A 12,880-nucleotide genomic window follows, 5' to 3' on the forward strand; every position below is an offset into this window, starting at 1 on the left:
CGGTACATGGTATTCCGTTTTGGTACTTTAATTTTTTTTTAATTTTTTAAAAATATGCAAAACGGTGGTTGAAGTAGCGTTTTGGCTCAAAACGGTACATCATATAGGTTTTTGTATCAAAACGTTACATTATCTACCGTTTTGCGCATAAAAAAAATTCAAAATGTCAAAACGTTACACGAAGTTCCGTTTGAGGTGTTTTGCATAAACGATACACCATATACAGTTTTGAACTGATATTTAGGGTCATTCCTGACTCCCAAATGACATTTAGGACACTACCCTGGTATCTATTGAGTGTTGGGTAAAATTAACGCTCAATAATGGACAATTATATTAACACTACTCTCTCAAAGGCATTAAGGTCGGCTTACAAGCGTCTGTAAGCGATTCAATGACATTGCTTGTCTCGTTGATCCTGTCCTCGGCAAAACCTAATGAAAGGAATATGCTGCCACCTGTCTTGCCTTGTCAGTATTGACCTTCACAGCAGAGTTAGCATGCCTGGGATGGCCAGGCCTATTTGGTGTTGAACTCTGTGACTTTTGTTGGGGTTTATATTTTCGATGCCATCTAGGATAACCTACCACTGCCCAACAGCGTTCACTACTATGGTTTCTCTGACCACAACCAGTACATGCAGGGCCCTTATAATCAGTTTGAGTCTTACCAAACATGGCTATAGCAGCTGTCTCAGCTACGTTGAACAAATCCTTTTGAGACTCTTCCTGTTGTATAGTGGCATACGCAGATTCGACACTAGGTAGGGGATGTTGCATCAACATTTGACTTCTTAAAGCAGCATAGGTATCATCTAGACCATTTAAAAACTGAAAAAGTCTAGATTCACTTTTCTGTTTCTCAATAGCAGCTATAAAGGTAGTAACATCAGTTGCTACAGTGGTGACTACAGGAAGAACATTCATAGAGTCTATCTCCTCCCAAAGACTGCTTAATGAAGTAAAATACTCATTTATTGATATCTTGTTTTGTTTTAAGGCAAACAAATCCTTGTTGAGTTTATATTTTCTTGACCCATTACTTAGAAGAAAACGTTTCTCCAGTTGTGTCCATACTTCAGCAGCAGAGTTAATAAAGAGAATAGACTGTTTAATGCTATCTGAGACATTGCTATGGAGCCAAGAGATTACCAGATCGTTGCATACATCCCACTGAATAGCTTGAGTTTCATCATCTGTGCTTCTTGTGACAGAGCCGGTTACAAAACCAAGTTTTCGCTTTGCAGAGAGTTGGATTTCGAAGGAACGCTTCCAAGATCTGTAGTCTACAACACCCTGAAGCTTTGCAACACTCACAGAGAGAGGGCCATCAGATGGGTGTAAGAATAACGGATTTTGCATATCCGCGAACGTGAAACGACCACCATTTGCCATTGTGAATGGCTATAAACTTTCTCAGATCTGGGACAGAAAGACACGAAAACAGATTGAGAAGGATGAATGAGTGAAAGATAATTAAACTCTAAGTTTAAATCTCAGTAGATCCAAAAAAAGCATGTATCGGCTCTGATACCATAATGATACCTTGTTGGCTGTAGCTGCCATTCAAGATTGGATTACAGTGCAAATGGACGTCTCCAACGCCTTCTTAAATGGCGACCTTGAGGAGGTTGTTTACATGAAATTTCCTCAAGGCTACATGGGGCTAGGTTCCAGAATCTCTGCAACTTCCTCCCCCACCTCCCTTGGTAATTTAGTGCTTCGACTTCTCAAATTATTATACGGCCTCAAACAGGCCCCTCGCCAATGGTTTCGTAAGCTATCTGAGACATTACAAGGGCTGGGTTATGTACAATCAAAAACTGATTACAGCTTATTCAAGAAAACCTCAGGTACATCTATTAATCTGGTTTTAATCTATGTCGATGACCTCCTGATTTCTGGCAATGCACCTACTGAAATTGAGTAAATAAAAATAATGTTGGCCCAAAAGTTTCACATGAAAGATCTTGGCCCAGTGAGCTATTTTCTGGGCATTGAAATCTCACGCTCTAAAGCTGGGTTCTTCATCTCTCAAAAACGATATACTCTAGACCTACTTCGAGAATTTGGAATGTCCACTGCTTCGTCATTAAAACTCCCAATGGATTCACATCTCAAGCTCACACCCACCACTGGAGTTCCTCTTATTGACCCCACCCATACCAGCGTCTAGTTGGAAAGCTTATCTACCTCACAGTCACTCGCCCCGACATCACATTCCCAGTTCACATCCTGAGCCAATATATGCATCACCCAACTGATGCCCACATGCAAGCTGCTAAGAAACTCCTTCGCTATCTCGTTGGCAACCCATCTCAAGGTCTTCTTCTCACATCTTCCTCAAATGCATCTATCAATGCTTACTCGGACAGCGATTGGGCAAATTGTCCAGTAACAAGGCGATCAACTTCCGGTTTCTGCCTTCTCCTGGGCACTTCACCTGTTAGCTGGAAAACAAAGAAACAAAATGTTGTGGCTCGCTCAACCGCAGAGGCAGAATATCGTTCTATGGCCTTAACAGCATGCGAGGTCACCTGGCTCACAGCCCTCCTCAAAGACATGGGCCTCAACCCCACTTCCCCAACCATCTTACACTGTGATAACCTCGCTGCTCTCTCCATTGCAGCCAACCCCTTAATGCACGAGCGTACAAAACACATTGAGGTTGACTGCCACTTCATCAGAGACAAGATCAATGCTGGTGAAATCACTACCACCCATGTTCCATCTCACTCTCAACTGGCAGACGTGTTGACTAAACCACTTTCTGTCAAGCAACACTACTTCTTACTGGACAAGCTTGGAGCTCCAGCACAGCCTCCAGCTCAGCTTGAAGGGGAGTAATGAAAGGAATATGCTGCCACCTGTCTTGCCTTGTCACCTTCTGCAGGACCACATAATAAGTTGTTAAAACAATTCTCTGCACTCCTTGTTTTCAGCATTACCGTTATTTACATTTCCTAGTATAGCTGTCCTGTCCTTATCCATATTGTTGGCCTAGTGCCTTATGATTTCTATATGTATGCGTGACCTCTGTAATCAAAGGTATGAATGATAAGTTAAAGTTTGCACTCTGAAAGTTTTCTTCTTGTCCATTGCATTTTTGCTCTATCTCTCTTTAAAACCCATTGCTTGTCTCGTTGATCCCTGTCCTTGGCAAAACCTGTTTCAAAAAACTAACTGACCAACTTGTGATATGTATTTTCACAAAACTGAGTTGCAGCGACGAGAAGTATGACTCTCTTGATGACTTAAAAGCATTAGGCCGGTACTCGAGTATCTCCAAGCGTTTCAATTCCCTTGGTCTCTCTCGTTCCATCGCTTTCCATTAAGCACCCATCCGTTACTATGTTGTGTCGTTACTGCCTCTTGATCCTCCACAAATTCAAGCACATTAATTAGTTCGCTCCAAATCACTCACTGGTAAAAAGAAGTGTATCCCTCCATTGTGTGGGAGGCCTCGTTCTTATTGTCTCGCAATTGTTTCGTACAAAAATATCTTCTCGTACGCTTTTAAAGATCCGCGTTCTTTCATGCTTTCCGATGGTACTCCCGAGGATGACGAATACCATGAATCAATTTGGATCAATATCAACGACATGTTTTGTTTTCATCACAAGCTGGTCTCCTCAATCGAGGACCACACATTTCTTCAAAGGGTTGTGGTTACCGACTTTTTATCAACGGGGGACTTTAATTCTTGAGGAGGACAAGCTAGCTGAGCTCCCAAACTCTGCCACCACCAACCTTGAACATGTCCTAGTGCGTGATAGGTCAGGTTCTGCCAGTAATCTGGATGTCCCTGGCCCGAATAAATTTTCGGGGCTTATGTTGAATGACGTGTGCTTTAGCGTCCTAGAATGGAGGGAGAAGCCAATGCACGATCCTATCCCCGACGATGAATATATTACGGGTATTCTAACTGACCTGAAAAAAGCGTGTCTAGTGAAACTCCTGGGAATAATATTGAAGGATCCAGCTAAGCTGAATGTAAACGATAGCCAAGACGTACTTCAACTTCTTGCGAAATATAAAGCCTGATGGTGACCCTAATGTAAAGGATATACTTTTCAAAAAAAAATTGGTTAGAGATTAACAGATCATATTTCTTGAGAAATGAAGGACAGTCATACAGAAACTCAGAAAGTGCTAAAGTATTCTAGGTTTTTAACTAGAAAAATATTGGTGAGGTGCACAAACCACATCTACTTCCACTCCTACATCAACCAGATACTCCTTGTCATTCCCTAGTCCACCCTGTTAAGTCAATCTTTGGCTCAGTGACCTGGAAGCTTTCTCCCCTGCTGCTGCTTCTCATCAGCTACTGGATTTCCTGTTTGTGCTACCCTAGGGGGTAAATTTTTTGCCTCGAGAGGTTCATCAACAAAGGAGTGTACCGGTGAGCCCCACTCCGAGGAGTTGAAATGTTCAACTAATATGTAATGTAACAAACGATAAGTAGGAGAATTTCTATGTAACAAAACCTAATAAAGTTTGAATATTAAGTGTTCGACAGAAATATTTGGATACAGTAATATACATACAGAGTTGTTTTGTGACTCGAGAAAATGAAAAGTACAGTAAAAATTTATACAACAATCATATAAATATATATTTCACACACTCTATTCGACTCCATGGTCCGGGGACTTAACTTCACTTCCACGTTCCACGCAGATAGAGAAAGAAAACAATGCAGCAAAGAATGAGAAAATAGTAGAAAGAGATGGATATTGGTTCAAAGAATGGTGAGGAACGAGTGGTAGTCTCCGGTGGATAAAATTCATGGGTCCGTCCCAGACACACTTGACTATAGTGGTTAACTGAAGGAGCTCCGCAGTTGCGACAGGAATAATGTCCATCACTGAGATTACTGGCGTGGTAGGACAAATAAACTTCAGTTAGAACGTTGAACAATAAACTTCAGTTAGAACGTTGAACTCTGCACAACTTAATCTAACTTCCAATCAAGTAGCTAGTAATTGTTCTGTAATTACAAATGTACCACCATGTATTCACATTAGAATTCCTTTGCATCTCACCTAAGTTAAGTGAGCAAGTACTTAGGAGTATCAAGCTCTTCAATTAACTAAACTCCGACATTATATTATGTGCATTATGTGACCCCTGTAATATAGTGTTCGGGACTTAATTGGTACATTTGAACTTTTACAGTTTACTTCTTATATTTTTCTCGCTAAGCCCTTACATGAAGTAAATCATGTGTTCGCCTGGGTAGCGTGCACTGATATTACTACAGCATACATCAGACATCGCTTATCATTACACATACAAAGTAAGGGAAGGAGCCTGACAAAAAAAACAAAGCGAGGGAAGGAAAAGGATCTAACTCGTTCCCAGTTGTGATTGCTACACCGCTACTAGAGGCACCATCTTGTGTAAATGATCCTCCTGACGTTCTCAACAAAGTGGAGCTTGGAAACTGCAAAATGAAGAATAGCACTGTTTTTGTTAAGAAACAAAATGAGGACTATTACATTTCAACGACTGTATGTATATATGTAATGAAACTATGACATGTATCTTTAGTGTTTTAACAAGTGTCATATAGCAGACCCTGTTTGGACTATGTTAGTGGAATTGCCAACAATTTCAGTTTTAAGGACGCAAAACTTCAGGTTATAGCATGAACAAGCTTCGCTGTTTACAAACTTTGAGCTCCCTAAAGGAACAATCTTCCACAATCTTATAGAAAATCAGTGGCAAGAATAAATCGATTATAGATCTTACCATAGCATCTTTGCTCTGAACTATATCATTTACTGCTGGACTCTTCTGCTTAGATAGACCTCGTTTACCTATGTCTTGTCCATGGCTGCCTCTACGAGCAAGATTAGTAAGGGACAAACCAGCTTGGGCTTGCAATGCTTCATTTACACGTGAAATGAGAAGACAGTTAGATAAATTTGATTGCGCAAACAACCTGAACCAAGCAAAAACTTTTAGACCTAGGATGGTAAGCCTGCAAGACCAAGGAGAATATGGAAATGCATTAAACTTGATAAAGAAAATGAAGAATTACTTTAACGAAAGCTTGATGGAACCGGAACATATATAACCTAACTATGTTGTGATTACGATAATTTTGAACTACTTCTGCTCCAGGCGCATAATCAATTGTAGGGATTTTATCAATTATTATTAGATAGGTTATGTGATGAGAGGTCTTTCCAGCAGTTACCACGTTAATGGAGAAGCAAGTACATAATATTTTAGGAAACATCTACAGTCAAAATCATCAGAGTGCAGTATTACTTGACTGTTGATCAGCATTTGGATGAGCATGGCGGGTTCTGGAATTTGGTCTAAAAGTTGGCCCCTAAGAGAGAAAACCATTAAAAACATATTTAAACTGGAATCCTGCGATCATCTAGCACATCACAGCATATTATACCGGATAGAATTTAATCTTATTGTGCCACTTACAATATTCCTTGTAGGAGGAACTGCCATTTGTGACCATTGGTACTTCAGAATGGCCCAATCATAATAATAATCAAGCTGGTATCCTGCAAAGAAGTTGCCAATATGGAATTAGTGTAACTTAGCCTCTTCTTCCTAAAGCAAAAAAAGTAAGGGGCAGCATATATTTTTCATTAGTATGAGAAACCTGATCGTATAAAAAGATCACGGAATATTCTCTTCAAATAAACATAATCAGGCTCATCCTCAAAACGCAGTGACCGGCAATAATGAAAGTAGGAAGCAAATTCACTCGGATGACCGCGACACAGTTCCTGGAGAAATTATGGATAAAATCATCAGCTTTATTATTATGTTCGAGACAGATGCAAAGAGAAAATCTCCCATTAGTAAAGTGAGTAAATTACTTCAATGGATGTTGATAGTTTCTTTTCTGCAATTATCTCAAACATTTCTTGTTTGGTTCTAGTTTTCGTACCCTGCCATGGAAGACTACAGGAAAAACAGATAAAGGAGCTTCTAGAATAAGTAACAGAATAAATTGCGACTCAAATATAAAGAATTTACCTTCCTCTAAGAAAGTACATTAATAAGTATCCAAGAGATTCCAAGTCATCCCTTCTGCTCTGCTCTGGTGCGGTCAATTTAAAAGAAACTGAAATTCATCAACAACTAGCAAACTGATTTAAAAAAAAAAAATTAATAGAAAGAATCCTCTACAATACATTACCAACACCAAGATGGGAGTTCATACTAGCATATCTTCCATCTCCAGAAAAGTTTACATTCTCTCTGCAGTTCCATGCCATATATGTAATTATGTAATAATAGTTAGTGTTTTTCTACGAAGAAATACTAGCAACAATAATATTGGTACCTTTATGATACCATTAACGACTATAATTTCTCATATTAAAAAACATGTGAGATTTAGCTTAAGACGATATGAAGATGGAGTTGGTAGGTTTGTAAATCTAATCACAATAACTGTAAGATTAGAAATCTAAAAAGCATAGACATATACAAAAAAAATTGTCTCACATGCCTGTAAGGTATGTGTTGGCCAGTTGTCAAGTCTGAATATTTTTTACTCAGACCAAAGTCTATGATGAAAACCTGCAATAAAGGAAAAGGTAAAATTACTGTGAAACACAAACTTAACAAGAACTTTTACATAACCAACAAGGAGAGAATAAAGTATAAACAAGGACCCTGTTTGCTTCCCTCCCTACTCCCATGAGAAAATTTTGTGGCTCAATATCGCGGTGTAGAAATGATTTAGAATGAATAAGTTCTACACGTTTTATCTGAAGCAAGAAGTAAGTCAATAAGAGTGGATCAATGGAACAAAAATATAAGAGCCCTATAAACAAAGTTACAGCAATTAAAAAGAGATACTTGCCATTTGATCTGCTAACATGAGAATTGTCTTTAAAGAAAATATTCTATCGCAAAAATTAAATAAATCTTCAAGGCTGGGTCCAAGCAAATCAATCACCAGAACGTTATAACCTCCCTCCACTCCTGACCACCTCTTATTTGGAATTCCAGCTGCAGTAGGTAAGATGATAGCCATTACAATTACACATAAGATTATGAGTTAGGGCATGAATGAGAGAACAAACGGATTAATCATTACTTCCTCCCTGTAGAGTTGCATACACCATTGATTCATACCGCAATCGAGGACGCTTCGTCCTCAAATTTTCCTAATGATAATAAATGACGTTTCAGAATTGATAACCATTGTGGGAAGTGTTACTGGACTAATAAGCACAACATGAGATGCACTCAACCAATTCATAAGATTAGACAGATCACATGATCAAGATCAAAATTAGAGCTGTATCATCAGCTTAATCCCATCAAATTAGTTGTTTCAAATTATTACTTTGTCAACTAATAATTAAATTGAATTAGCATTCAGGTCGAGTACCCGAATGTTCTAAAAAATTGAATTGAATTTACCTGAATGTTCTAAAAGAGTTCTTACAAAATCCATATCCTTTTTGTAATAAGAGTAAAAAAAATTGGAAGCTTTAATGCAATGTTAAAAGACCATCTCTCTTAGAACTTAAATCATCAAGATGCTAGTAGATGGACATAACTGGATCATACACTTCAACAACAACTAGTCTATTTTGTCACACATGACCTTTTTAAAAAACTCTGGAACAGATAATATACTTATAATTTTTAAGTTCTGAAGCTGCCACTTTTAGTCTCCATAACAAAGCATTGGAACATTGTTAGTTTGTTACAAAATGACATGTCCTACATATAATTCCAACCTTAGGAATTTCGACATCAGTTGAGCAATAAAGGTTTAATATGAATTCTACTTCCACTAAAATATATCATTCAAAATCTAGTCAACTAACTAAAACTGACAACCAAAAGTCTATAGCACCAGAGAATAAGATATTTCGAAAGCAAACACTTACAAGCTTTATTGCAACTTCCTCATTTGTAGAGATAGCAGTACCTACAGAAACAAATCCAAACAAATGCAAACCGACCAAACTTATATATGAAATTCACCAGTAAAACATGCATAACAAAAACAACATTGAAGTTTGACCAAACCTAAATAAATTTCTCCAAAAGAAGATCCATTTGCAATCTTCCTGCCCAAGCGAAACGTGTTGTGAACTAAAGGCTCCATCAGAACAGACACTTCCCAATATGCATACAACTAACCAAGGCCTTTAAGATCCTCTCTCTCTCTCTCTCTCTCTGTATATTTAAGCAGGTCTAACTATGTGTTTTTTTGGTGTCTTTCATAAATAAAAATAAAATGGCGCGGGAACAACTGTTAGTTTTGTGCTTCTGTGTTGCAGTCTGGCAGAAGTTGTTATGAGATATGCCTACATTCAACGGAATGAAAAAGTCTTCTGTTTTTATCAAATTTAAAAATAAAAAATAAATTCTTCAATGCTGAACGAGGCAGATATTGTCAAACTAAAAAATACATTATACTGTTCTACTAGTTTAAAGATATCCATTTAAAAGAGGACTTTGGGATTTGACCACATGAATCAATTTCGATAATTTAATCCACATTACCAAACACTTCTAATTTTATATGTGGCACTTGTGTAATTAACTTTGATCATTGTGATTTGCATAAATATACTACTATTAACTTGTTTACATAATATTTGAATACCCCAAATTAACACAATTGATACGAAATTTATAATTTAAATTCATTTTTAAAGCCAAAAACATTAGGAGATATATTTTACTAATATCGATATATAATTTACTAAAATCAATCCATACTCATATATTGGACAAGTTTATATTGCAATCCCTACTTGTAAAAATCTTGTTAGAACTATCGATTTAGGATTAATTGAAAATTGGGAATTAATAGGAAGGATTAATGGGAGTAAAACTCGGACGTATTATAATATTAAATTATATTTAATAAATTATTATGATTATATTAGTTATTTATTAACAAATATAAATTTATTATATCATATTTTCTATATTTATTCATATTTAAATTGATATAGTATTTTAATTTTAATAAATAATTATATATACTCCAATAAATGAAAATTCCTAATAATTAATGGGATTTTAAAATCGAATAGGTCAGGTGGAAAATAATGAGAGACTTCTAGAATACTGGTCACTGCCCGTAAACAAATACATAGAAAAAAATCTTTAAAATAAACTCTGCACCGTTAGTTTCTGTACTGATCAATAGAAACAGTTCTAAATCTTGCATTTTTGTAATTGTATCTCTCCATTTCTTGTGGGAGCTTTGTTTTCTCTCCATATTCATAAGAGATTAAGAATATTGTGGGAGCTTAGGTCACGTCATTATGGAAAATGAAGATGAGATTGGGCAGGGGATGAGAAATCTAGCCATCGAGGAGGAGGAGAATGATGCGTTTGTGCTGGATGGAGATGTTGATGAGAGTGTGAATAAGTATGATCTTTGCCTTGTAGGACGTCTGCTTACAGAGAAGAGTGTCAACTTCAGAGCCATGAAATCCAAGATTGCAGATGTCTGGAGACCAACAATGGGGTTGAATGTTAAGGATCTGGAATCAAGCTTATATCTATTTCAGTTCTACAGGAAGGAAGACATGCATTGGGTGGAGAAAGGAGGGCCATGGTCTTTTGATAATGCGATGATAGCATTAGAAAGAGTAGCTACAGGGGTCAATCCGGCACATGTCAAACCATGGTACTTGAATATATGGATACAAATTTACAATCTCCCAGTAGGTTATATGGTGGAATCCGTGGGCAAACAGCTTGGGAATTTCTTTGGAGTTTTTCTAGAATACGACACGAAGAACAACTCATCCATCTGGAGGGATTATATGAGAGTAAGGATCAAGATTGATGTACGTAAACCTCTGAAGAAAAAGAAGAAGATAGTAAAGAAGGATGGAAAGGAGTTTGTGGTCGAGTGTAAGTATGAAAGGTTGGGTGAGTTTTGTTTCACATGTGGTTTGGTGAGCCATACTGATCATTTCTGCAGAAGCTCTATGAACAATGACAATGAGGTGGTGGTGAAGGACTGGGGTAGCTGGCTCAGGGCACCACCGCGTAAGGTGGCAGGGCAGTCCCAAAGCAAATGGCTAAGGGAGGAGAATGATGACACGTGGGAGGCCAGGATTGGAGGGGAGGGCAATCGGCAGAATTTTTCGGGGGAAGGTGGTTCAAGAAAAGGAAAGGAGATAAGGGTGATGAGAGATTGTAGGATGGTGACTGTAACTGACTCCCGTGAAAGTAGCAAGTATTCAAAAAAAGATACCGGTGCTAATTTAAAGGGATTTATAACTACGTCAAATATGCTATATGAGCAGATAGAGGATGAGAATGAAAGCCTTCAGTTAGAAGACCGTAAACGTAGGAGAGGTGGTGGGCTTGAGTTGGGCCATATGGAAGTGGATTTGGGCCTTCAGAATACAAATTTTCAGATTAATCAGGTTACTATAGACTCTGGTATTTCTCGTGAGGATTTATCAGTATCTGCAAAAACTAGTCCGGCTGAGCTTGCAATGCAAGCCAGCCAACAACAATGAATGCCATTGGTTGGAACTGTCGAGGTGTGGGCTCATCTCGCACAGTTCGTGTGTTGAATGAGATGTTAAAATCTCATAAGCCTGATTTTTTATTTTTGTCTGAAACGTTAGCTGATAAAAAAAGGATTGAAGTTATTGCTTCAAAGCTCGGTTTTGTGAATTTTTATTCTATTGATAAGCAAGGTAGAGGAGGGGGGTTAGCAGTTTTCTGGAAGGTGAATATGTTATGTGAGGTTATAGCAGCATCTCAAAATCACATTGACATAAAAGTTACGGAGAGATGTGGTAGTGATTGGCGTCTAACTTGTTTCTACGGTTTTCCTGAAAGAGAAAGAAGGCAAGCTTCTTGGGACCTTATTCGATCTCTTGCAGCTAGTTCGCAGCTGCCATGGTGCATTTTAGGGGATTTTAATGATCTTCTTTATAGTACTGATAAGAAAAGAAACAATAATCATCCTCAGTATTTAATGGATGGGTTCAGAAGAGCTATTGAGGATAGTGCTTTGATTGAGCTTGATTTGAGGGGTGGTGACTTCACTTGGGAGAAGAGTAGAGGGACTTCTAGCTGGATTAGAGAGAGGCTGGATAGGTGCTTTGCAAATAGCTTGTGGTGGAGTAAGTTCCCTTTGTGCAGTTTATCAGTTTTTCATGTGATTAGATCAGACCATGACCCAATAAAGCTTGAGCTGTTTGATACGACTGTTACCAAAAAACAGTTTCGATTTAAATTTGAGAATACATGGCTTAAGGAGGAGAAGTTCCATAAAGAGGTAGCGGTTCACTGGAGCAGTTTACCAGCCATCCATTTGATCCCAAAACTGACAGCTCTGTCGAGATTTATGGAGAAATGGGGAAGAGAGTTCTTCAACAAATTCAGAGAGAAAGTAGTGCGACAGAAGGAAGTAATTGAGGAGCTAAAAAATAGAGAGGATGATGATGGAGTGCAACTGTATTTTGAAGAAAAAGAAAAGATGAATGACATTCTAGTGCATGAGGAAGCTTATTGGCAACAAAGAGCAAAGAGTTTCTGGTTGAAAGATGGGGACACGAATTCAAAATTTTTTCATGCAGCAGCTTCTAGTAGGAAGAAGTTAAATCATATTGCAGGTCTTAAAACAAAAGAAGGAAGATTAGTAACAAGCCATGGTGGGATGTGTTCTCTGTTGAAAAATTACTTCAGTAATATTTTTAAAGGAGCAGAGCAAGAGAGGGTTACTCAGAGACAGGCAGTACCTCCAATAATCTCACAGCATCAAAACAATATGTTAACAGCTGAGTTGTCGTTCTCTGAATTTACTAAGGCAGTAAAGAGTATGCATCCAGATAAATCGAGTGGGCCAGACGGGCTTAACCCAACTTTCTACCATCACTTCTGGAATC

General features: G+C 38.0%; 2 protein-coding genes across 4 annotated transcripts; both read right to left on the reverse strand.

Annotated features, from left to right (window-relative positions):
- Positions 1 to 434: 434 nt before the first annotated feature.
- Positions 435 to 1,394, reverse strand: LOC141691379 (uncharacterized). Its single transcript, XM_074496104.1, has one exon. The coding sequence runs from the start codon at positions 1,392 to 1,394 to the stop codon at positions 435 to 437; it is 960 nt and encodes a 319-aa protein (XP_074352205.1).
- Positions 1,395 to 3,108: 1,714 nt separating this feature from the next.
- On the reverse strand, positions 3,109 to 9,308 carry LOC141688870 (casein kinase 1-like protein 1). 3 transcript variants are annotated; one of them, XM_074492993.1, is made up of 15 exons: positions 9,033 to 9,308; positions 8,891 to 8,931; positions 8,086 to 8,155; positions 7,849 to 7,997; positions 7,658 to 7,753; positions 7,492 to 7,562; positions 7,201 to 7,238; positions 7,014 to 7,077; positions 6,854 to 6,938; positions 6,634 to 6,760; positions 6,450 to 6,532; positions 6,279 to 6,342; positions 5,754 to 5,890; positions 5,354 to 5,445; positions 3,109 to 4,875 (listed from the first exon to the last, which is right to left on the reverse strand). In XM_074492993.1, the coding sequence occupies exons 1-15, from the start codon at positions 9,109 to 9,111 to the stop codon at positions 4,659 to 4,661; spliced, it is 1,413 nt and encodes a 470-aa protein (XP_074349094.1). In that variant the 5' UTR covers positions 9,112 to 9,308; the 3' UTR covers positions 3,109 to 4,658. The 3 variants fall into 3 exon arrangements, with proteins under 3 accessions (XP_074349094.1, XP_074349093.1, XP_074349095.1); XM_074492992.1 differs by having other exon boundaries at positions 7,177 to 7,238; XM_074492994.1 differs by lacking the exons at positions 3,109 to 4,875; positions 5,354 to 5,445 and having other exon boundaries at positions 5,760 to 5,985; positions 7,177 to 7,238.
- Between the last annotated feature and the right edge of the window lie 3,572 nt (positions 9,309 to 12,880).

The sequence above is a fragment of the Apium graveolens genome, chromosome 10 (genome assembly GCF_009905375.1).
Source record: "Apium graveolens cultivar Ventura chromosome 10, ASM990537v1, whole genome shotgun sequence".
Lineage (NCBI taxonomy): Eukaryota > Viridiplantae > Streptophyta > Magnoliopsida > Apiales > Apiaceae > Apium > Apium graveolens.

Coding starts and splice junctions, on each gene's coding strand:
- LOC141688870 (XM_074492992.1), bottom strand. CDS start 9,111: ATGGAGCCTTTAGTTCACAACACGTTTCGCTTGGGCAGGAAGATTGCA. Junction 6,343..6,449: donor TTCCTCCTACAAGGAATATT/GTAAGTGGCACA, acceptor TTTCTCTCTTAG/GGGCCAACTTTTAGACCAAA. Junction 4,876..5,353: donor GCAATCACAACTGGGAACGA/GTTAGATCCTTT, acceptor CTACCACGCCAG/TAATCTCAGTGATGGACATT.
- LOC141691379 (XM_074496104.1), bottom strand. CDS start 1,394: ATGGCAAATGGTGGTCGTTTCACGTTCGCGGATATGCAAAATCCGTTA.